General features: G+C 49.6%; 11 protein-coding genes and 1 non-coding gene across 12 annotated transcripts; 7 read left to right on the forward strand and 5 right to left on the reverse strand.

Annotated features, from left to right (window-relative positions):
* Positions 1-97: 97 nt before the first annotated feature.
* On the forward strand, positions 98-1,910 carry An15g00960 (uncharacterized protein; the record flags this gene model as incomplete). Its single annotated transcript, XM_059744454.1, has 2 exons — positions 98-125; positions 205-1,910. The coding sequence occupies 2 exons, from the start codon at positions 98-100 to the stop codon at positions 1,908-1,910; spliced, it is 1,734 nt and encodes a 577-aa protein (XP_059602434.1).
* A 352-nt stretch (positions 1,911-2,262) lies between these two features.
* Positions 2,263-3,186, reverse strand: An15g00970 (uncharacterized protein; the record flags this gene model as incomplete). Its single annotated transcript, XM_001396600.1, has 1 exon — positions 2,263-3,186. The coding sequence occupies one exon, from the start codon at positions 3,184-3,186 to the stop codon at positions 2,263-2,265; it is 924 nt and encodes a 307-aa protein (XP_001396637.1).
* A 447-nt stretch (positions 3,187-3,633) lies between these two features.
* An15g00980 (uncharacterized protein) lies at positions 3,634-5,211 on the forward strand (the record flags this gene model as incomplete). The annotated part of the gene is made up of 3 exons (XM_001396601.1): positions 3,634-3,649; positions 3,710-3,740; positions 3,804-5,211. The coding sequence occupies 3 exons, from the start codon at positions 3,634-3,636 to the stop codon at positions 5,209-5,211; spliced, it is 1,455 nt and encodes a 484-aa protein (XP_001396638.1).
* Positions 5,212-5,446: 235 nt separating this feature from the next.
* On the reverse strand, positions 5,447-6,152 carry An15g00990 (uncharacterized protein; the record flags this gene model as incomplete). Its single annotated transcript, XM_001396602.3, has 3 exons — positions 5,447-5,581; positions 5,643-6,014; positions 6,123-6,152. The coding sequence occupies 3 exons, from the start codon at positions 6,150-6,152 to the stop codon at positions 5,447-5,449; spliced, it is 537 nt and encodes a 178-aa protein (XP_001396639.1).
* A 399-nt stretch (positions 6,153-6,551) lies between these two features.
* An15g01000 (uncharacterized protein) lies at positions 6,552-8,714 on the forward strand (the record flags this gene model as incomplete). The annotated part of the gene is made up of 2 exons (XM_001396603.3): positions 6,552-6,667; positions 6,734-8,714. 2 exons carry the CDS (start codon positions 6,552-6,554, stop codon positions 8,712-8,714), a joined length of 2,097 nt encoding a protein of 698 aa, XP_001396640.1.
* Positions 8,715-9,888: 1,174 nt separating this feature from the next.
* Positions 9,889-10,007, reverse strand: 5S rRNA. The gene has a single exon (XR_009468053.1). It is a non-coding gene; the product is annotated as a 5S ribosomal RNA (ribosomal RNA).
* Positions 10,008-10,119: 112 nt separating this feature from the next.
* An15g01020 (uncharacterized protein) lies at positions 10,120-11,209 on the reverse strand (the record flags this gene model as incomplete). Its single annotated transcript, XM_059744455.1, has 4 exons — positions 10,120-10,388; positions 10,455-10,759; positions 10,867-10,942; positions 11,011-11,209. The coding sequence occupies 4 exons, from the start codon at positions 11,207-11,209 to the stop codon at positions 10,120-10,122; spliced, it is 849 nt and encodes a 282-aa protein (XP_059602435.1).
* A 1,048-nt stretch (positions 11,210-12,257) lies between these two features.
* On the reverse strand, positions 12,258-14,953 carry An15g01030 (hypothetical protein; the record flags this gene model as incomplete). The annotated part of the gene is made up of 7 exons (XM_059744456.1): positions 12,258-13,165; positions 13,542-13,682; positions 13,881-13,903; positions 14,018-14,149; positions 14,479-14,555; positions 14,788-14,806; positions 14,919-14,953. 7 exons carry the CDS (start codon positions 14,951-14,953, stop codon positions 12,258-12,260), a joined length of 1,335 nt encoding a protein of 444 aa, XP_059602436.1.
* A 1,723-nt stretch (positions 14,954-16,676) lies between these two features.
* On the forward strand, positions 16,677-17,596 carry An15g01040 (hypothetical protein; the record flags this gene model as incomplete). The annotated part of the gene is made up of 6 exons (XM_059744457.1): positions 16,677-16,763; positions 16,797-16,963; positions 17,192-17,195; positions 17,243-17,356; positions 17,398-17,519; positions 17,554-17,596. The coding sequence occupies 6 exons, from the start codon at positions 16,677-16,679 to the stop codon at positions 17,594-17,596; spliced, it is 537 nt and encodes a 178-aa protein (XP_059602437.1).
* A 1,858-nt stretch (positions 17,597-19,454) lies between these two features.
* Positions 19,455-20,128, forward strand: An15g01050 (uncharacterized protein; the record flags this gene model as incomplete). Its single annotated transcript, XM_059744458.1, has 5 exons — positions 19,455-19,520; positions 19,575-19,698; positions 19,790-19,856; positions 19,957-19,984; positions 20,078-20,128. The coding sequence occupies 5 exons, from the start codon at positions 19,455-19,457 to the stop codon at positions 20,126-20,128; spliced, it is 336 nt and encodes a 111-aa protein (XP_059602438.1).
* Positions 20,129-20,503: 375 nt separating this feature from the next.
* An15g01060 (uncharacterized protein) lies at positions 20,504-21,203 on the forward strand (the record flags this gene model as incomplete). The annotated part of the gene is made up of 4 exons (XM_059744459.1): positions 20,504-20,555; positions 20,667-20,685; positions 20,803-20,849; positions 20,995-21,203. 4 exons carry the CDS (start codon positions 20,504-20,506, stop codon positions 21,201-21,203), a joined length of 327 nt encoding a protein of 108 aa, XP_059602439.1.
* Positions 21,204-22,077: 874 nt separating this feature from the next.
* An15g01070 (hypothetical protein) lies at positions 22,078-22,846 on the forward strand (the record flags this gene model as incomplete). The annotated part of the gene is made up of 2 exons (XM_059744460.1): positions 22,078-22,158; positions 22,433-22,846. 2 exons carry the CDS (start codon positions 22,078-22,080, stop codon positions 22,844-22,846), a joined length of 495 nt encoding a protein of 164 aa, XP_059602440.1.
* Between the last annotated feature and the right edge of the window lie 950 nt (positions 22,847-23,796).

Below are 23,796 nucleotides of genomic sequence, written 5' to 3' on the forward strand. Positions count from 1 at the left end.
CCATCTCTCCTTCATCATCATCATTTCCCCCTATACTCCCCCCTTCCTCATTTCATCCCTCCCTTACCTTTCGCTTCAGCGATGACCGGCATGCAGAATGAAGTCCTTTTCCAGTTCGGCCATTAGTACGTTCTTTGTCTCCCCTCTTCCCGTGTCCCGTCCCGCCTTATATACCTTCAACTGCTAACCATGCCTCCTCTGCAGATAAGTCGGGCAAGAAATTTGCCCCCAAGGCGCCCGCTCGCCGTCCTCCAGCTCCCGCTCCCCCGAGAAGACCCAGTGTAGCTTCCCAGCCATCTGCTTCTCAGACTCCCCAACCTCCGACAGAGACAGCAACTCCCGAACCAGGTCCACCAGCCCCCGCTGTTCAACCCTCCGTTCCCACTCAGCCTTCAGTTCCGGACGAGCCAACAGTTTCTCCCAAGGAAAATGTCATTGTACCTCAGACTGCGACAGCCATTCCAATCCCTCGCCCTAAGCGCAAGGCTTCGGTGTCTGCAGTCTCCCCAGGAACCATAGAACATGAACCTACCCCGCCTACACCTACCGCACCGGAACCCCAAGTCGAGCAGATACAGGCTCCTGCGAGTGATACTCCGACTGCTGCGCCCGAGACACAGATATCCCGCCCCGATAATGACGCGACAGTGATTCGTCCATCCAAACGTCCCAAGACCACTGGAGAATCCACCGCCATCACCACCGATGCCGTCACCACCGTTTCCGCTCCTTCTGCTGCTGCTGCTCCTCCTCCTCTTCCTGCTACAATCACGCGCACAACCGAATCCATTGCGATAGACGCCAACCCCCAACTCGTTACTCCTCCAGCAACGCAGGCGGCACTTACTGATAGCGAGGGAACTGCAGATGCGCGCCCTAGAGCCGACTCGCAGGTTACTACTGCCGAACAAGGTCGAAAGACAACGAGGGCTAGACGAAGATCAGTGAAGGATGTCAATGGGGAAAATGCGACAAAGAAGAAGGAAAGAAAGCCTCGGACACGCAAGAAGCGCGAGCCGACCCCCGAAGGCGCCGAATCCGTCGAGATCGCCCCCGCAATGGTCAAGATGTCGGAGCTGTGCAAGGATTTGCGCACGGGTAAAATGTCCAAGCGAGAGACTGAGCTGCGCAACATGGAACAGGCTGAGCAGGAGCGTAAGCAAAAAGCGCAGCAGGAAGGTGATACCGAGGCACCGGTGAAAGAGAACGGGAACGACGCGTCTCCCGCGGAAGACCGGGATGAGAACCCAGACAACAAGGGACAGGCTGGACCAGTGATGAGGATTGTTAACGGAGAGATTGTGCTCGATACTGCTTCATTGCAGGTGGATCGCCATGCCGATGCCGCAAGGAATGCTGGGGAACTTGAAGATGTAATTGAAAACTCGTTTACTCGGAAGATCAATCAGGCGACATATGGAAAACGCTCCAAGACTGAGTCCTGGGACGAGGAAATGACCGACCTTTTCTACCGGGGCTTGCGCATGTTTGGTACAGACTTCATGATGATCAGCAAGTTGTTCCCGGGCCGTTCCCGGCGCCAGATCAAGCTCAAGTTCAACAACGAAGAACGTCGTGACCCCCAGCGTATCAAAGAAACACTGCTGGGCCCACGCGAGACCATCGACATCAGTACCTACTCGGAGATGACCAACACTGTCTACGACGACCCCAGGTTAATCCAACAGGAGTTAGACGAGGAGCGGAAGCGAATTGAGGCTCAGCACGCCAAAGAGAAGGAAGCGCAGGAAGAGATGCTTCGTAATCCTGACGGTGCGGCCGGTGGTGCCGACGGCACTCAGGGCAACGACGTGCCTGTCAAAGCGAAGCGGAACAACAGAAAACAAGCCATGAAAGCCATGGCCGGTGGCACTGAAGAAGTTTTGGGCACCATTGATGATATACCTTGAGTACACAGGATCGATAAATTCAGTTTTACGGCCGATTTCAATACCATGCGGGGATACAGGTGTTTTTGGCGTTGCAGTCCAGACCAGTTGTACTGCCTGGCGCAGGAGTTTACTTGGGTTCCTGTTCGTCTTTCTTTTGTCCCCCGGTGATGATGAATGTCTGTTTGTTTACTCTATTTGCTTGCTGCACCGTGGCGGCTGGCATAATGAGAATTTCCCGACGATTTGGTCTTACATGTATTTTAGTGCTCGGTCATTACAACGAGAGTATCGAAAGAATCAAAGGCTTATAGCTACCGCATACTCCCCAAGGCATCGACTGCCGTTTCGCGTCTCTGCTCCTTTATAGCTATTACCTGCGGCGTGTTGAGCCAAACCCGGTACTTGTTCCGGTGCTGGAGAAGCGCGGAGTGCGCGATCCTGAGCTACCCTCCCCAGGGTCATCATATCTTCTGGACGAGGAGGACCGGCTCCATGTAGATGACGAACTAGACCGATTCCCAGCGCTTCTTCTTCCCAGCGCATAACCAGCCGCCCCACCACCCAACGCACCCGTCCAAAACCCGGGTCTCCAGCGCTCATTAGGGTCCGAAGAAGGAGTATAAGGAGGCGGCGAGGCTGAGTACGGAGGCGGAGGGCCATCATCCCCGTAACCACCACCACCACCACCACCACCACCACCACGTCGTCGTCGCTGTGGCCGATTCGCCCCCGACCCACAACACTCATTGAAAAACGCTGCCAAAATGAACGCAAAAACTGCGATCATAAACCCAAAGAAGATCACTTTGCCTCCGGGGCCAAGCTCATCATTTGAAGAGCTTGATCTCTCATTGCGCAAGTGTCCAAATTTCTCCTCCCCGGCTTCCGTCAGCAGTAGGCGATACTCGACTCCACAACTCCCTTTCAATATCCACTTATCGTCGGCATTCCGGTATCCCTCACAAATCACGTCCGTAGCCCCGAGCTTGAATTCTCGTGGGAGTGATGCAGTGCAGGTCCACTGGACGTCTTCTTCATCGTAGTCGTAGCCTTCGTTTGTGCATCGCATTGTGTCGATCTCGTACATATTGCAGATGCGCTTGGACGGGCCGGTGCATTTTAGCTGCGGGATTGGAGATACTCGTCTTGAAGTGGTGAGACGATTTCCGCGGAGGGTGAGTGAACGGACGCGCGAGAGGAGGATGGCGTCTTTGCCTGGGGGGCGGTCGGAGAGAGCAGCGTTTGGGAAGACGAGGAGGGAAATCAGGAGCTGTATAATGAGTAGAGTATACATTGTGGGAGGTTTCTTGTAGAATGATGGTTTTGGTGTGCGTCAGTGGAGAGTGAGCATGAGCATGAGCATGCTGCCGACGATGATGCAGCGTCTAGATGGCACACAAGCAATGGTAAGGCGACGAGGTATCAGAACAATATGTCGGTTTGTTCAGCCAGGCCGCTCCAGATCAGAGAAGAATCCTGGAACGTGCAAGAATCCAACGTGTCCTCCCCAAAGAACAAGCTTGGGGAGGGGGGCGGTTCTTGCATCCGATCTGGGTTGTGTCGGACCCGCGGTGGAGGATCGATCACCGCTTAGCGTCACCGCAGCGGAAACCTCGACGTTCGCCATTTTCCGGTTCTTTCGTCATTTCTCCAAGACACCGTGATTCTCCCCTTCTATATAATCCCGCAGCAGTGGTGGCCATGGGCGATGGGCAGAAGTTGAGGTCAACTGTGGCGGACAATGTCTTTCCAACAAAGTGCGATCGATCCATTCCCCCTCAGCTAAGGACTGCCTGAAGCTGACCGTGACGAACCAGGTGAAACGGTGCCCGTTCCGGCTCAATCCTCGTATGCCACTAATGGCCTGATCCCCCTTGGTTGTTCCGATAGAGGGCTAACGAACTAGTCTAGCCTATCTTTCACGCAGGGATTCTTGCTTGGGCAGCTGTCCGTGGTGCTGTTGATCGGAGCTTTCATCAAGTTCTTCATTTTCGGCGAAGCACCTCCGCCGCCCTCCCGCGGCCTTTCACATCGAGCGTCTACCCATCGGCGTTCCAATTCTATCTACACAATCAACCACAATGAGGCAAATAACCGGTCATTGAGAGAGAAGCCGTCGAACTCGAATGTTCTCCGTCCGGTGCCTTCTTCCTCGACGAATACTCGCTCTATCCTCCGCAAAACCTACTACAGCGCCATTCCCACAAATCCCTCGAAACATGGCAGGCATAAGATTCATCACTCGTCGCATCAGCCGGAGTCTCTTGACTGGTTCAATGTGTTGATCGCGCAGACTATTGCTCAGTACAGACAGACAGCGTACTTGTTGAAGGACTCTCCGACGTCGTCGATCCTCAGCTCGCTCAATGCGGCGCTCAACAATCCCGAGAAAAAGCCGTCTTTCATAGACAAAATCAACGTCACGGATATCTCGCTGGGTGAAGAATTCCCCATCTTCAGCAACTGCCGTATCATTGCTGTCGATGACCCCAATTCCGATGGTGGGAGGCTCCAGGCCTTGATGGACGTCGACTTGAGCGACGACAACCTGTCGATCGCGATCGAAACTTCCTTGCTGCTTAACTACCCTAAGCCATGCTCCGCGATTCTTCCCGTGGCACTGTCGGTTTCTGTTGTTCGTTTTTCGGGCACATTATGTATCTCTCTTGTTCCCGCATCCACCCCTCCCCTCCACACCCCCTCTCCATCCCCATCCCCTCCCACCGCTGATGGGAACTCACGCGGCAAGACAACCGGGGACGCCAACGCACGAGCGGCCGACGAGGAAGCCGACGGTCTTCCACCGAAGACCGGGAGCCCGAAGAGCAATGTTGCTTTCTCCTTCCTTCCGGATTACCGGCTGGACCTCTCCGTTCGATCCCTCATCGGCTCCCGGAGCAGGCTTCAAGACGTGCCTAAGGTGGCTCAGCTAGTGGAAGCTCGTGTGCACGCGTGGTTCGAGGAGCGAGTGGTCGAGCCCCGAGTGCAAGTAGTCGGGCTGCCCGATCTATGGCCGCGCATGGGACGGACGGGTGTCCGCACCGGTGACGACTCGGAAACCGGCTCGAACGCGGCATCTCGGAGTGCCATGTCCGCCGATCTTGGAGACCACCACTTAGGGGATCGAGAACCCGAGGGACTACGGTTCCGCGGTGGACTTGCCTCGCGGCCTCAATTCGACAGTGTGTCACGCACCAGCAGCTACAACGTCGAGACAGGGGACTTGCGCAGTCCCAGCTTGATCCGAGAAGAGAGTTCAGGTGCGCTTAGCGAACAATTCCAAATGCCTGGCTCGTTGTCGGGCGCGGCTGCTCGCTGAGCCAGCTACCTTCCCTTGGTTACGTGTACCATAGATAACTACGAGTTTTGAAGAAAAAGTATCAGACCTACATAACGAACGGAGTTAGGTAAATAGGGGAATTGAACATCGTCATATGCACCAACACAAACACAAAGTCCATCCATGAACGGGTAATAGCTGTCATAAAATTTCATTGCCATGGTATATAACATAGTCATCACATCAAGCTCTACATTGCCACCCCCAGAATTATTTAAACAGCAGCAACAGCAGCCTTACCCAGACTACCGAGGTAAGACACACGGTGCGGGTTCTCATCCAGTTCGTTGCTACGGTTCAAGGGAGTCCACTTGGGTTCCTCCTGGAAGAGACGCATAGCCTTGACATACTAAATCCAGACCCATTAGCACCCATCAAAAACACCACATCCCCAGTTCACATGTACTTACGTTCTTCTCATCCGTCGTAAAGCGATGGTAGATACCCGCGGGGAGAATAATCAGATCATCCTTCACCAACTTAATGCGGACCCACTCGTCCTCCTTGCCACGGACATCAAAGTATCCCTCACCATCCCGGATGTAGCGGATTTCCTCGTCCTCGTGGAGATGTTCGTGGAAGAACATCTTCACCTTCTCCTCGTACACATCGCCCATGGTCTTGGGGGACACGGTGACCTCATCGCGGTTCTTGTATCCGCGCTCGGCGGCCAGGGCGTCGACGTCCTCGATGCTCGGGCAGTACTTGTAGAAGACACCCAGAGAGGCGAGGTAAGCTTCGTCGACGGGACGACCGTCGTCGTGGGGTTCGCGCTGGTCGCCCTGATAGTGATAAGATGTTAGTATGCCATTATGGTAACCAATTGAGGGGTAATGAAGCCATGCAGGCGGGGGGCCAAAGGCTAAGCGGGATAGATTGTATAGACTCACCGGCTTGTTATCGTACCAGTAAGCCTTCATTTTCAAACAATTCTAATAGATGCAAACGCACACGAAAACACACAAGTCAACAAGAATGACAACGAGAACGAGGATCAACGGCGAATATAAGTCCACCCAAACCCAATAAAGCAGCGCGGGGCCGTGAAATAAGCCCCTCGTGTGATTGGCTGTAATGCAAAACTTCGGCTCATTTCGTCATTACGTCAGCAAAGCACATCATCTCACCGCCTTTCGGAGTTTGGCCCGGATTTAAGCTTTTTGCTTGTCTGCACGTGATGCGGACATGAGTTCTTTTTTCCGGGGCAAAAAGGTTAATCTATGGATTAGTTTAGTAGTGAAGTCCGGTTGCGGAAGCATCAGTTTCTAGCTTCTCCCTTCCCCTTTCCACCCCTTAACGCTTTAGGCCATCTGTTTGCAATGGCTTTTCGGGCTCGCTCCGTCGCCCTTCTTCGTTGGGGGTTGGAGCCGAGATCATCCCAGCTGAGTGTGCTGGGTAGGAGACGTGGGTTGGCGACAGTGTCAGATGGGACGCGGTATGTTTTTCCATCCTGTACGTGGTTTTCTTTGGTGGTTAGGTGCTAATTCTGGTTTGTTCACAGGGCATATGATGTGGTGGTCATTGGAGGAGGCCATGCTGGCTCCGAAGCCTGTGCCGCGGCTGCTCGTTCAGGCGCCCGAACCGCATTAATCACGCCCTCGCTATCCAACATCGGTGTCTGTTCGTGTAATCCGAGTTTCGGTGGAATCGGAAAGGGTACCATGATACGAGAAGTTGATGCGATGGACGGAGTCGCGGGACGAATTATTGATAAGGCCGGTATTATGTTTCGCACGCTGAACCGATCCAAGGGCCCAGCTGTTTGGGGTCCCCGTGCTCAGATTGATCGCGATCTGTATAAGAAGTATATGCAGGAGGAGTTGCAGGGGACGGAAGGATTGAGCATCGTCGAGGGTAAGGTTGCGGATATCGTGGTGTCGAAGGATGGGGTCGAGCATACTCCCGGGGCGCAGGGCAAGATTGTTGGTGTTAGGCTGGAGTCTGGCGAGGTTATACCCACTGGCAAGGTGGTTATCACAACGGGCACGTTCTTGGGTGGGGAGATTCATATTGGGCTTGAAGCATACCCGTCTGGTCGGATGGGTGAAGCTGCTACCTTCGGACTCAGTAAGTCCTTGCGGGATGCCGGGTTCACGTTGGGTCGTTTGAAGACGGGCACACCTCCGCGGTTGGATAGAAAGACGATCAATTTTGCGCCTCTGGAAGTTCAGGAGGGTGATCACCCCCCGAGTCCGTTCTCCTATCTCAATGGCAGGGTTCAGGTCGACGATGAGGCCCAGCTTACTTGCTGGATGACCTACACTAATGACGATGTTCACGATATTGTCCGAGCGAACCTGGACAAGACCATTCACATCCGCGAGACCGTTAGGGGCCCCAGATACTGTCCTTCGCTCGAGTCTAAGATCATCCGCTTCACCGATAAGAAGCGCCATCTGATCTGGCTCGAGCCAGAGGGTTTCGCGCCAAACGACGTCATCTACCCTAACGGTATCTCCATGACCATTCCCGCCGATGCCCAGTACGCCATGCTGCGAAAGGTCCACGGTCTCGAGAACGTGACCATGCTTCAACCCGGCTACGGAGTCGAGTACGACTACATCGACCCGCGCAATCTCCGACCCACGCTCGAAACCAAACTCATCAGCGGTCTCTACCTTGCCGGTCAGATCAACGGTACCACCGGCTACGAAGAAGCCGCTGGACAAGGTATCATCGCTGGTACCAACGCTGGATTATCCGCCCAAGGTCGGGAACCGCTCACTCTCCGCCGGTCCGACGCATTCATCGGCATCATGATCGACGACCTCACCACAAAGGGCGTCTCCGAGCCCTACCGCATGTTCACAACGCGAAGCGAATACCGCATTACCACTCGCTCCGACAACGCCGATCTCCGTCTCACCCGGATGGCCCGCGAAGCCGGAATCGTCTCCGACAAGCGCTGGCGACACTTCACGGAAACGGAAGCGCAAATCAACGAGCTTCAAACCCTCCTCGAGAACACCAAAATGTCCTCCTACGCCTGGGCTCGCAAAGGCTTCAAGGCCCGCATCGACCCCTCTCAACGCTCCGCTCTCGACCTCCTCTGTCTCCGCGAGAGCGATATTGACTCCCTCATCCCACATATTGAGTCCCCCACCGGCACCGTCTACTCTGCCTCTTCCTTCCCTCCGGAGATCCGTAACCGTGTCTCCATTGAAGGCCGCTACGCTCCCTTTGTGATCCGCCAGGAAAACGCAGCCAAGAAATCCCTCCGCGACGAAAATTTGTCTATCCCTGCTGACTTGGACTATGCTACTGTTCAGGGCATCAGCATCGAGGAAAAGCAGGCCCTGGAGCGCGTCCGTCCCGTCAGTATCGGCATGGCGAGGCGCATCGAGGGCGTTACTCCGTCCGGTGTCCTGAGGGTGCTCATGCATGTGCATAGGACCAGTAGGGATAGGACTGCTGCTTCTGCTCCTCCTGCTTCGGAGGGGCTTGAGGAGACCCCTGATGATGTTATCAGCCAGGCACCTTGAAACTGGCGGATAGATGATCACGTGTTTGTTTGATTACGGTGTTGGACGACGGCTATACTATACTATTGCATCACAGCGACGGGCGAATCGAGTCGACTGGACTAGGCGTATTGGTGTTATTTCTGGACTCTTAGAACTGAAAAGATGGTTGGCTTGGAGGCCCTGTTATGTATATTATACCTTTCATATCTTATTTTCGAGGCCTATGTATATTATACTTTTCTCTGTGGATCTCGGATACGTGCATATACCAATTCATCTCTCTTTTTGTCTGTTTCTTCAGTGAGCGATCGATTCAATCACACGGTTCGTGGTGATATAACGAACTTAGTCTGGATTCTGTATCCGACCCGTGAACCTTACATCGGGTGATGGGTTGTTGTTGCTACTGTATACTAATTGAGAAACAAGATGATAAACAAACAATAATAATTAATTCACATACCCCTAGTAGCCACGTTGATTACCTGACGATATTTTAGATAAATACAGTTAACCTAGTATCAATAACTGCTGGTAACTATTTACAACTGTAGATTACTCTTATAAGCTATTGACTGACTATCTTTGTACTACCTATGTATACCCGATGTTTGGTAACAGTCTAATTTTCATTGTTATTGAATTAACATCGTAAGCTGTAGTAGAGATCCTATCTTCACCATCAGTAGGTTCGGTTTGATGTGGGATAGTTGTACTCTCATCATAGTACCGATCTACTCGGAACTGCAACCGAATATATATCTACTGCCCTCTACGCTCTACCGATTGAACTCAAACATCGACATCGAACGCCAAAACCAACCATACCGTGCAAAATACAAGAAACAACACACCAAATGACAATGCTCTATTTATATATATATACATACATGCATACATACACCTTCTCACACACTTCATCTACGATGCGATAACTATGGGTTGGGTTAATCAAGGCTTCTTACCCGCCGCGGCGCGGGCAATGCGCTTCTGCACTTCTTCCTTGGAGAGAATTTTAACAGCGTCCCTGGAGAAGACATAGCTCAGGCCAGACCAGAGGGTAGTTGCGGCGACGAGGTATCTTTTTGAGTAATTGTTAGTACGACCAAATTCTTCTGCGATATTTCGAAAGGAAAAACAGAAGCGAAAAGAAAGAGAGAAAGAAAAAAATAGAAAAGGTAAAAGAATAAAAACATACAACAGAAGGGATTCGCTGGTGGTCACCCACCCAACTACTAACCTCCCGGCGTGTGGCTTAAGTACGGCTGAGCGGACGGGAAGCCCTGTTTTCCACACCCTGTGGTCGTATGTACCAGACAACTTCCAGAACGGGTTTACATAGGCCTCTTCCCGCTTATGCACACACACTTTTACAACAGTGACAGGATAAGGGTAACAATAACTGGGGGATAAAATGGGCCACTTACTGGAATCCAGTCATTGCTTCCCTCAAGCTCCAAGCGTCGATGATCGTCTCGGGAAGTACAGGAAGCGCAATTGCACTACCAACTAGGAGCAGCTGCAGGGCCGTATTGATCTTGGACACGGTAGTGGGCTTCACTTCGGCCGAAGGGAGCGAAAAATCCCAATACCGGGCCATGGTTTTGGGAGGTGGCAGGGATATCCACCGATAGTAGATGGCGGAAATGGCTAGTCCGACGTCCCGTCCCAGGATGATTACAGCGAGCCAAACTGGGGGTTGTTAGCCAATTGAGCCGAAGGTTCGTCGTCAGTTTGTGCCATGTGGACACAACGTACCTGGGATTGATCCATTCACCGCGAGACAGCTGACTCCGATGGTCATGAGCAGTTTGTCAGCCATCGGGTCGATGATCGTCCCGACAACTGTCTGCAGATTCCATCGCCGTGCGATGTAGCCGTCCACAAGATCTGTGATACCGGCATATGCGAACAGACCTAGTGCGGCTACGTGATGGTCATGGACGAGGAAGTATCCTACCATAGGCGCAGCAAGTAGACGGGTGAAAGTGAGAATATTGGGGACGGTGTAAATATTCTCATGTGTCCGAGGCAGTTTGGAGAGAATTGCGGACTTTTTGGAGCTGAATTGACATATATCACACGGTTAGGTTTCGGGAGGGGCTGATAACAGAGCGCAGCCCTCAAATGGCCTTACACGGCCTGACAGGCGTGATAATAGAGTGCTCACCTTGAAGAGTCCGGATTAGTTGGTTTCTGTGCGGAGTATCGCTTTTGTTGGCCAACACTTCGCGCCAATTGCGACTCTATAGCGCAAGAAAGGCTGGTCTTCTTTCGTAATGGGCTGGACCTTGATTTAGCGACTTCTCCTCACGGCCATGCTTAGTCAAATCATACTTTGCCTGAATCCTCGAGCGACTGCCCAGAGTAATTGCTGAGAAGCTGCGTGCTTCTGTTACCGACGTCTGCCATACTCGCTGGGAAAGGGGAGCGCTCCCCAACGGAGATGTGAACAGCCGAGTGCACTGCCTGGATGCACGTAGAGGCGTTGGGATCATTGCAATCGCTGCCATGATGAAGATCGTAAGTCGGTAGATAGTGGAAAGATCCGAATGATGCCCACGCGGTATTGCTCAGATATAGCTGGATATAATTTTGGCAGATAGTTTCGAACAGGCAATGCTTTCCGGAAGTCCAGTAGATAGAATAAAGCCAGACGATGCGATTCAATTGGTGCCAAATACTAGCAAATGACAAACGTAGTCATGTCATAGAACAATATCTAACGTTCTGACCGTATGACCACGTGACATGGGAGAAAAGTAGCCGGAAGGAGAGAAGGCGAGATCGTGGAAACGAAAGGACAAGCCCTGCAACCAACACTCAATGGCGTCGCTTGAAACCAAGGATCTGACGCTGTTCAAGACTGGAATGAACGAAGTATACTACTGTCTGAACGGCCAGATTATCCGGCTTCCGCGAGACTCCTGGGCACGTGAGTCTCGGGTCAGGCGGCGATCAATCCCACTGACGGAATAATTGCCATCCACGACGCCGGACGATGGGTGACACGAGGCAATGAAGCGCGAGAAGGACCGGATGTTCGACAGGAAGCGAAAGGGGAAGAGAAGGAGAGTATAGACCTCGGTCGAGACTCGCGATGGGAGAAAATGCCGACGGAGTTTTGGTTCCTCCGAGGTCATGTGACTGTATACAGACATGGCAGGCTGGAGTTGCCATGAGCGAAACAGTTCATGATAGCAAGGTTGAATGGCAGTAATTATAATAGAGAGAAATACAGAGGAAGAAAAAGTGTGCAGGTATTTGTTGTGTATAAGTGGCTCGACTAGTCCACCTATGGTAATGTACTCTATCATGCGAGGAACATTTTCGGGTAGAATTGGCGCCTATATTGTATCAATTTGAGATTATTAGACATAGGAAAAGACCCACACCATCGTCAGTGGTAAAGTATATCCTCCACAGTTCCTACTAAGACCGGGACCACACCAACAGGCTTGACATGTCTTTAGATTTAATAGAACTGCTTGCGCGCGAATCCCGTCCCATTGCACTATTCACGGCTCTGTTCATTGCTCTTACCAAGGACCCAGAGTAAAGCTAGGTAGTATGTTGGATGCATGAGGGCTCATCTGCTGGAAGTTCGGATACAGGGGTGCCCTGAGTTTCCGCTGGCATAGCCGCTTCGCATACAGACTTAGCAGGGCTGCTGAGTCCCCTAATTTCCTCTGAAGGATCCTGGATTATCGGTCCAGAATCAGCCGATGGCTCTTCTTGTCCTTTCCGCCTGAGACACCGGTATAACGCAGCTGCGACCAGGCCGCACCCAGCCACGGCTCCCACAACCGGCCCGGCGATCCACTCTTTTGAAGGACGTGATTCTGAAGATGAGCTAGGCGAAGAGGCAGCGGCCGTAGTAGAAGGCAAAGCAGTAGCCGTGGGGACGGTCCTTTTTTGGGTCTGCGACGTCGTCACTGGAGTTGGGAGCTTCTCCACACCGGCCGTAATTAATAGGTTGTGGTAATTGATTTCTGAAGACTTCAACGTCGTATGGCGCGTTATATGTTTGGACGTGCTCGTTTTGGGGTCAGAATACCAGTAGCTTGCATAAAACTCGCAGGATGCGCTTTGGGTTGAAGAAACGATTCTGCAGGCCCTTGAATCGATATCGATAGTGTACTGCTGGGAATTTCGTTCGGAGCCGCTTGAGCTGTGTATGTACGTTGAAGGTCCCATGGTAAACGTAGGGGGGAAACTGACAGTCTCCAACGAGCAGTTAGCGATCAGGCTATGGATACAGTTGGTCCCGATAGTAGTCCGGTCCTCCACAGTATCCACATCCACAATGCTTCCAGCCAGAAAACTAAAGATACTGCTGTAAAGCACGGCGTTTGCCTCGAAAACTTGAACATATGCTGTTGGAGGTGCTGTTGTGACAACTGTTGTCGTCGTCAGCCTGGTGGCTGACATTGCCAGTATAGGAAAAGCGACCATGAGAGCAGCGTATACTGAAGACATAGTACACTTCATACTCAAAAAGTAATTTGAATATAAAAGGGTACTAAAAACGAGTCGGAACGTGCGACTGGTGGACGACAGATGTTCATAGATCGCACAAGCTTTGTGCCCATATGGGATCCTCCTCAAGCAAGAACGTGGGGCCTGTTGTATAATTGACAGTCAAAGATGTGCTTTATATCCTGCTTTAGAAATGAATGGAGTGAGTCAAGGAAAAGAGTGAGGAGGAACAAACCGTGAGGAGGCGACGGTGGCTGATGGGTAAGGTGTCACGAACTGCCCCTGATGGTGCTTGTACAGCTGGATACCCCACTTGATAGTCAAGTTTATCAACTCGACTACCTGGCAAGAGCTCAAAATACCTACCGGTAATCCTAGAATTTGCATCCTCTGTAGGTTTTTGTAGACCAAGCACACCGAGCGTTGTTGCTGATCCACTCAGCCAGCAGGACTTGAGTGGACTATAGATGGCCCCTGTTGTGGGAGTCGAGCACATATAAACCATATCTGGTGGACCAAGCCATAGCAGTCATGTTATTCAGAGACATTGATCCGATAGTCAGGTTTAAGCTTTGCTATTCTCAGAGCTGCTTGGATCATGGTCGGGCTGTTGGACGTATGCGAAGACGCGAAGAGGAGAGGAGCGGGATCGGGATGTCACCCGCTAACTAGTCGAACTCCTTCGCTGTCACCCTCAGAACTCACCCTTTTCACCGAGCAGCAGGTATCTTGCAAAACACCAGGCTTCTTTACTTGACCCTTTATCCTAGAGCTCATACTTCCCGGACCTACTGTCAGATGCCAGCGTCTATATCGAATGAATGACCCCTGGCACCACTGACTGGATCGTTCCATTTCCATGATGGCACCTTGTCTCACGCGAGTCGGGATGATAAGAGTCTGTGTCACAGCTCTCTCGGTCTGCCTCGAGAAGCGTCCATAATATGTTGGGAATCATCGGTGGATCACCATTCCTATACAAGCAAGCCTCAGATAACCGAATCCGATATCAAAAGAGGCCTCTACAGAGTGGAAGGAAAGATACAGCTCAACAATGGGGTCTGTCGATGACTTCGCTTGCTCAGCACCGTCTACCATTTACCTGGCGCTCTATAGGTGAAGAAAGAACCTATTTAATGAAGTGAGGTTAGTTCCTTTATCCTGAGAGCTATGTTCCCTGCAACTACAGGAAATCCTGCAACTATCTGAAGCTAATTCACTAACACAACTATTGCTTTCAGCACTTCAGAAAGCTAGATTTTGAGTGTTACCTCCAGACTTGACCCGGTTCGTTCGAACATACAAAACGTTTGTCAACTCAACCGAACACTGAAAGGCATCAATCGCTTTCGCCTCGTCCCAGACGTAACGAACAGAGATCTAGCTCCCTTTTAAGCGGTCGATTTGCACAACACAGAAGCGGACCTTTGGGTGCGTCGGTGCCATAATACATCTTCGCTGTATTTCTCGGCTTTAGGGCAATAAATGGGAGCCTATGATACAAGGAGAGAAGATATATGCTGAACTTTGGGCTATTAAGAATGCTGTCGCACGCTGGTCAGCCTATACTGGGATAGATCTGGCAAGACAAGTGCATGACTTTGGCACTCACATCTGAGAACTTCACCGAACTGTCATTCAGTTGAAATATTCATCGAACGTGAGTCGAATACTGTATCACAAGGAGCTTTATACGTCGGGGTTATATCCAGTGTTTCCGTGCATCTCCAGGTATCCCGCTACCGAATGACTCCTAATTTCCATTGAGGAACAGACATGATGGATTAGACTGGTTCTGACATGCCAGATCTAGCTTAATATCACACCGTGTGCCGATTCAGTTAAACCAAGCTGTAACAACTATATCCTACTTTGATACTCTATCTTGCACCACAACCAGCCTTTCTCTTGAGTTTTCTAGCCACGCATATAACGTACTCCCATCATATTTAATCGCATGTTATGATTAGATGCAGCTCACTACTTCCTGCTACCATCAAAAGGTCTATCACTATCATCCCTATCAATCCCCTAATATCTACCTCCACACCGCATCCCACCAAATATCACCAATAGCGAGCAAGTATATACATCTCAAACAGCACGTTACACAGAACCCCCCTTATCACAACCCAACGAGCACTTCATCACGAATAATCAGTTCCCATTCTCTCACCAAGCAAGAGAACTTGAGACTCATCGTTTATCGCCCATGACACACAACCCCAAGCTCCCTATCCCAAGAAAACACAGCAACACAACAGAAACCACAAGCCAAGCTATAACCCACACACCCGGTCCACGAAGCCGAAACCGTACTTTTAGGAAATATAGCAATGCCCAATGTGTCACATAAGAGCAGTTTATCATTTTATCAATTTCGATTCCGCCCATCAGACCTCCGCGTAGGGTCTGGACCATTACCTCTAACCACTCCACAACCACCACCAGCACTATCACTGACGTAGCAAATCCGCCACAAGCAAACCAGCACGGTATACCGGCCAATGGCAGTAGGACACAAGTTATTGATAGCCTCGTTTCTGGTTTCGTTTCTTCTTGTTAATGTCCATGGCCATGTCCATGGATATACTGGTCGGCGTAGTGATGGCTGAGACATCAGCCCTCACTATTGAAATTGAGTCGTATATGTCTTGGATGTTAGTGTGTGACTGTGTAAAAATGTGTGGAATGGTTGATGGTTTGTACTCTCGCAATGAACTTTATCCGCAGACAGATCAGATCAGATCAGAATCAGATCATTTCTTGGGAGTACGCGTTTGTTTCAGATACTGAGGTCAGGTGGACTAGGATAGTAGTAGTAGGGTAGGTTGGTTTCTGAGACATAAATGAGTCTCTGGAAAAGGAGCAATAGGTCGGTCTGAACTTTAGTTCAACTCGTAAGAGGCTTGATTGTGTTATAGTCGGGTATCTATGCGTTCTTGGTGATGGGTTGGTTGCTCTATTGATGGGATAATAGTGATCCGGTACAATTAAGGGGTTGGTAGTAAAGTAACATTTTCACCCCCCACAAGCAAGCAAGCAAGTCCTATACATAATACCCCACAATATCCATACTAAATATGCTACACATATACATACATAGACACCCAAGTAACTACTACCATCAGACAAGATCACCACTTCCGGGGCAAAATCTCATACACATCTATATAGGGTAATGCTAGTATAGACCACCACCACTTACACCTCCCTAGCTTATACACAGACCGACGCCCACAGCGCCAGGAAAATATATCCGACGCAGTTCACACGGAAGAGACAAACTCTACTTCACCCATACATCCCCCCCCTTAAATTCAATCTATACACTGCACCTTACATACCCTTCCCGTTCTTCGTCTTCTCCCAAAACCAGTATTACCAGTGACACAAACACAAACACAAACACAAACACCTCGTGTTGATACTCACACAACATGCCCCTATGCAGAAAAGCCCCGATGATCTATCAATCATTCATTCATTCAAATGCTGAAGATGGCACAACATATTCCTTCCAGCAAGGGTATCCTAATCCTTTCATTTCCTGAATTGGTCTGTTCTGAACTGTTCTATTTACTGTATGTAAGCAAGGTAAAATAGCTTCATAGGCAATAGTCCAGAACTCTACGGGAGTCTGTGGCAAAGCAAATCCCAGCACGAGCGCAGCACAGAACAGCACTCAGCCACATTCCTCATGCTTACCTGCCCAACATAGCAGGATGTCATCAGCCATCATGCCAGGTCTGTCTGTGCGGTGAAAATGACAAAAAGGAAAAGGAAGTGTAAGGTCTTAAACTTTACTTGCCATGTAATTGACACAGCCATCAGGCACACACGTTTACATTCACATTCTTGAGATGGGGGAAATGCCGACAGATGGCAGATACACGATTTTACTTAAGTTACTACTTAGGTTGGGAAATATGTACATTCCACGGATGCTTCCCCGGCATGTACATGGTGATCGGGGGAGGGGAAAGTGTAACTAGTAGACACTAGGTGATTACTAGGAAGGTAAGATGAATAGGGTATACGTAACTTAAGACCTAACACATACTTAGTATCGGGTTAAGAAAAGGAGGAATATGGAATGGAAAGTGAAAGAAGAACCTTGCAGTTTTTACCCATGGGGAAAGAAAGAAAACGGCTCTACCGTGTCTCCGTGTACTCCGTACGTAGGTATGCACACACAGACACATACGCACATAGTATGCAGTACGTGCATAGTAAGAGACGATGCGATCTGATCTCATGGGTGGATGATGGATCGATCGGGTTGGGTATCCACACAGGCAACGCAACCAGATCTACCCATCTATACCTAATCTACCTTGGCAGGTAAGGCAAGGGTTGAAAGCTCTTTGCAGTGTAGATCTAGACGACCTATACCAAGTAAACCAACTGTCACTTCTTAATTCGTCAGCGCATAACTTCACCAGTAACAATCCTGAGGTAAGTAAGTAGAAGGTAGAGTAGATGATATGTCCGATCTCCATCTCCCCTCCCCACCCACCCTGTCTCGGGTCTGAAGAAACCCGCCACCCCCCTCGAAAAGTAAAAAACTGGGAAAGTAGAAAATATTTGAAGATCCCGATCATATCCCGGCTGGGGTTAACTTACCGACTTTACCCCTTGCATTGCTGTTTTTTCATTAGCACGCTATCTAGTATTCTTCACAGCGATAAAAACACCTGACAAAATGTAGGCAAGTAGTTATTGACCTCGCTTAGCTGGGCATCTTGCATACCATATGCATAGCTACCGTCTGTCGACTGCACCTTATTACCGAAGAAAGCCGTGAAACCTGACTTTGGTTGCCGCTTCCTATAGCCGGCTGTGTAAGCACTGTAGTGATAGCCGAAGAATGTCCGTGCATCTGGTATACATGTGTAGCAGAATTTTGGGAAGAATTGTCTGTGTGTTGCCTGCCGTCTTTTGTCTTGTCTGTGTTCCCATTGGAATAGTACGTAGGTAGAATGGATTGATCATGTTTGCGTCAAAGTGGTCCTGGATATGTTGGTCATGGACTAGTAAGTGGTGGTAGCTATCCAACCCACATATGTAACCACTATCGGCAGATATCCACCAGAACCAAGGAAGGCAGGTAGATAACTAAACTATTGACAAAGCAAGCCATTAGCCACACGATACAACAACAATATCTGACTCAGTAGACGAAACTGGGAATTCTGCACCATACTGTACCAGGCAGGAGTCTTCGTCCTCTCTTATTTTCTCCCTCCCGAAATCCGCACCCGAGATGCTAAGCAGTCCAGTTAGTATCTGCAGGATGCATTTCCAAGATAAGTATGAGCATGTCAGAAGATCCGAAAAAGAAGTGCGAAGGGTTCTTCAGCTGAGCCTCCTCTTCCTGTCTCTCTCTCGCCATCATCTGCAGATGCGAGCGAGCGGGGCAAGAAGAGTGTTGGCACTTGGCAGGCGAGAAGTAGTGATGTATGCTAGGTGTAAGTTAGTCAGTTCGTTGTCTGAATAACTAGACAAACAGTAATTAGTTATCTTGTAGGTTGTAATGTAAGTAAGTGATCAGGAGAGCCGCGGTACTCGGTGATAACTACTACTTACTGTACGGTGTAATACATATAGTACCTGCCTAACTGGGCAATTGGTCTGTTGAGCATTGCTTAAGTGTCCGTTTCAAAGCTTAAAGGATTAGAACTCCTCCGTATTTAGTTAAGAAGTAAAGATAGTAGACTTAATCTTTTATCTAAATAGGTGACTTTTTGTTTTTCTTGTAAAGATTATGACATCCATATCAGATCCTTCGATAAACATATAGATGGATAGATAACCCGACAGGGGGAAGGATAGACACCACAACGAAGTGAAATAACAAATTACGGTGAAGACCACCACACCACCACCAGCATCATCGTCATCCAAATCACAAGATTCAACATCCTGCCCCGCGCGCCCGACGAAATACTAATCATAATAATAATAACTAACCAACCAACTAACCGAATAATTAACTGCTTAGCAACTAGTTAGTTAGCCGGCCTTCCGCACTCCGTATCTAGTGCTAGATACAGAGTGAAACAAATCCCCAAACATACCATGTCGATCTACATTTAGCAGCGCCCCGAACTAGTCCGCAACCAGAGACGCAAAGAACCAGTGGCTCAGACGCTAAATTAAGAGGGAAAAAAAAAGAAAAAATTGCGGACTTAGAACCCATCTAGCTAGTCTAGTCGTTCACCTAATAATACATGCTGTTAATATTGTTATTAATCACTGAATTGAAAAAAAGCCGCGATGACGATGTTGCCGCTCGCTGCCGCTGCCGCGTCTAAGGAAAAAGGAATGAGAGAGAGAGAGAGGGTAAGAAAAGCCGCCCCCTTATCGGATGTAGAGGTTCGGATATTCTGGAACTAGTGGCGTTGCGCTAGGAATCTGATTCCCAGACTTTTTCTTTTGTTTTTTCCTTTTTGTTTTTATTTAGTCTACTGTTTACAACATGGATGCTGCTGCTATTTTCATACTGTCTACTTAGTAACTAGTCAGCATGAATCCACTGGGGCAAAGGGAAAAAAAGAAGGCAAAAAAATATGTAACAAGATGTAGTAGGACAAGGTAAGTACCTACGCAAGCGGCAACGTCTTGTCCGTCCTGTGGTATGATATCGTTGTGCATGGCAAGTGTAGACCTGATTGGATGGTAAACGGACACATGGACGGCGGCGGAGTACGCCGTGGGTACATATACATGATACGGACATCTTAAGTACTACACAAAGTAGGTAGAACAGGAAAGTAAGTATGCATAAGGACAGGGTGTCTACCTGGGTAAGTTGTACAAAACCCCCATCTACTTACTCAAGATCGGTACGGGAGTGGGAGTGGGAATGGGAGTTAATGTGTATACCCTGTCTATACTAGTATAGTAAAACCTCGGAAATAAGAACAAGGAAAGCATTACTAGAAACTTGAAGCAGACTAAACTAAAAAGTAACTAACCACATGCCTGTCTGCCTAGATAGTAGTCTAGTTTAGTGTCCCGAGCAAAACCCCTCAAACTAAGAAAAAAAAGGCCAGGGACTGAAATCGGACCGGCCGGCCATCAGTAACGAACCGGCCCCAGCAAGAATGGCAACCCGTCAGCGAGGTTGGCGCGCCAAGTATGACCTCAATAACAGGGGGAAAAGGGGGCAAGAGAAGGGAAAGGAGCTGAAATGAGGGATAAGCGATGAAAACGAGGTAGGTAACTTGGCTCCGAACTAAACTGCTAATTTTCATCTTTTTCTACTAACGTAGGTAGGTCTAGGAAGGAAATTCTTCGAAATCGTCATAGGACGAGGCTGATGAATGAACGGAAAAGGAGTGATGTCTCGAAGCTGTCGCAGAAATTTCCGCAAAAGTAATTAAAAAAATTTTAAGACACGCGCCGATGGCCCCGAGCCACGTTTTTTCTGGCATGGTGGTGGTGCTGCTAAACTGAGTGGTGGTCGGGATCTGGATCCCTGGCTAGACTGTGGGGGAATTCGCAGGTGGCTAGCTATATTACTGATTACTATAACCGGGCTAGTGACTATTAGGGATGGGTGTACCTGGTCTAGTTGCATAGTTTTGAGGGAGTGGAAAAAGGCGGGATGAAGGGGGCAAAGGCACATTACGGCAACCATGAACAAGGCTAGAGATGTAATTACTACTAGTATGTAGTGGTGGTGTCGCGGTGTGAAGAGAAGGAATTGGATCGAAATACTTGGCACTTGCGCTGGCAGTAGTAAGTAGTAAGTAGATGGTGATGATCCACTTCGTTCCCCTCCACCCATCGACCCAAAAGCGTGGCTGACAAGGCGTCCGAGCAATGCAGTTTTCGTTAAGAATCAACGTGTGGGCTGCGATGGGAATGAGCCGGCAGGAAGAACCAGCAAGTCATGTTGAGAGTCTGAAGGGAGGAAAATTATTCAAAATGGGAAGATCTACTGAAAATTCACAAGAAATTCAAGAGAAAAAAAAAGAAAAGAAAGGAAGAAGGCTGAAAGAAAAAGAAAAAGAGTTTTGACAAGCAAGGGGGCGGCTTGGTGCCTAGAAAGAGATCTAGAAGCTTGCTCAAAAGCATCTAGGGATGAAAAGACTGTGCGACCGACTAAGTAGATACTGCCTTATCGGAATGGGGTACATGCAGACGGGCAAAAGCAATAACACCGCTACCATAGAATGACGACCCAAACTGAAAGGCGATATTGGTTGCGGTGTGAGAAGTGGCATGAATGGGCCAGAGGGTGAGCGACTAGTAAGAGCAGGACTAGTCCTTCCGGCTGAATACTGGGTCCTCTTCCATGTGCGCGGCTGGGGTCCCTTAGTAGTTAGTTACTTAGTAGGGGAGGGAACATTTTTTGGAAAATTAATTCGACGATTGTGATGTGCCTAAAGGATAGCGCTAAATTCGTAGGGTATCGTCGACTACTATACTATCTATGGGGATCAACACTGCATCACTGGAAGCCACTAATCTCCATGGCTTCGTGGTTAGCAGCGACAAGCGGATGGGCGACTAGGACTTCTCACTGGACATCCGGACAACCTCAGCCAGACTACGCCGGAGTTGGTCAAGCCAGGTTACCCCTAGCTATTTTGCGGTCAATTGTGAGGATGAGCCACATGGTTTGGAAAAATAGTCGACATGCTAAATTAAAATTAATCTAACATCTACCGAGGGCGGACGCTGCATGGATTGATGCCAAGGAATAGCATGATTGTTGGATTATTGCCGAGCTCTGAACAGACCAGTTTGATGCTAACTAGTAGATTCATGGATGATGATGACCCAGTAGATTTAAATTACCACGGAGTTATTTAGGGGAAACAGTGCAGCGTCGGACCCGAGACGATGAGGAGGAGAAAGGGAGGAAGGAGATGGTGAGAAATGGCGGGCGATGGAGACTCTCAAGAAGAGATGGTCATGGCTGATCGACATCCATGATCCATCAGCCGTAACTCAAAAGCCCCCATTCCAGGTTGGTGCCCACAGACAATGGGCTTTTCCAATCAAGACAGCCTGAGCGTGTGTGTTACAATCCTCATCTGGGTATTGCATGAAGCAAGCTCCTGATTAACCCTTTCCCTGAGGTTGTGAAACAGAGGACAGACTTCTGACACCAGCAGGTGGCCTAGTCTAGCGTCGCCCTCATCCTGCAGGGCTAACTAAGACGGCCGAACGGCCAGAAAGAAAAAGTGATGGAAAAAAGAAGAAGAACAAAGGAAAGAAAAGAAAAAAAGAAAAGGAAAAAGAAAACCACGACAGGTCACGTCGCTAACCCTATGACCAGTCATTCCTCATCCTCTATTAGGTATGCTGATGATATTATTCCGGCTGATCCTCGAAGAGCAGTGCACACAAGGGATGGAGTGTGGGGGTTCGGGTCTACTGTACCTGCTACTGTACCTGCTACTTTACTGTGTCATGTATTATGCTACTGTATCCTCGCCTTTTGGTTGCCTCGTCTTTGGGGCACGGACGGTGTCCTAGTCCTGATCCTCCTATCCCTGATTCTATTGCTGGGATCAATGTCCCGGTGGATGAGGTCGAGTCAGTCCACTACAGCCTACAGGATCGATCGCATGACGAAGCGCGTTGCATTGTGTGTCCCGCTGTGCCAAAGAGAGCATCCCCGATCGGAATGGCTGGTAGGGGTCAAGAGCTAAGGAAGACTAGTGAGCGGTTGATGGCTTTGCCAAAGCGTACCACCCAGTAAGTATCCCGTGGGATCTCCATCCTGCGTTTATTACCTAAACTTGTGCCGGAGATAGCGGCTCGTTAACTAGTAGTAGTGTTTGTCGACCTTTCAACAAGAATAAATGCCCAGCTGGGCTAGTCTGTCTAATTGATTAGTGTAGCATGGTCGAAGAGTGACTGACAGAACTGGTTTTTTCTCCGCATCGAACCATTCACGCAGAAATGAAGGCTTGGGTCATGACCCGTTTTAATGGTGGATGATCGTAGGAAAGACGTAAGTAAACAGCGCGGACAAGCGCTATCCGGAACTATTGCCATCGGTGGATCCCTCGTTGGATTTAGGTCCCATGTCCTGGGAGCGCCCGACCGATCGCCGTAATTGGAGATTCGCTAGAGCCTAGAGGAAGTCATTCCGAAACTGATTATCATGGACCCCCTTCTTATTCGCCAGACCATAAGAAAAGGGCCTCTGGTTATCATTTCCCACTTGCTCGAGGTCTCCAGACTCACTATCCCGGAGGTGGAAGGCAGCAAAGCACGTCCAAACCTCGTAAACCCGATGCATGCCCTTCTCCCGATTTTCGGATGATTGCCAAGCCAGCGTGCTGGATGGAGTAGTAGCCTAGCAGTAAAAGTAGCAAGTCGGGTGGATACCAGGCCATGTGTGTGACTAGTAGTTCGTTGATGTACGACGTAGGTACAGGCAGGCCACTTTTGAGAGAGGGGAGAGGAGGAGACTGGGGGAGGAGGAGATGTGGGTGTTCCCAGTATCCAGGTTGAGGGGATCGCGAGAGATCAAGGGGTCGAAGTATGTATCTACCTACCTACCTAAATAGTTTAACCCGCAAAGACGGGCATATTGGTAACAACACCTCTATGGAAAACGATCCCGTCACAGTTGGAAGTCGACTGCATGATG

Source organism: Aspergillus niger (genome assembly GCF_000002855.4).
Source record: "Aspergillus niger supercontig An15".
Classification (NCBI taxonomy): Eukaryota; Fungi; Ascomycota; class Eurotiomycetes; order Eurotiales; family Aspergillaceae; genus Aspergillus; species Aspergillus niger.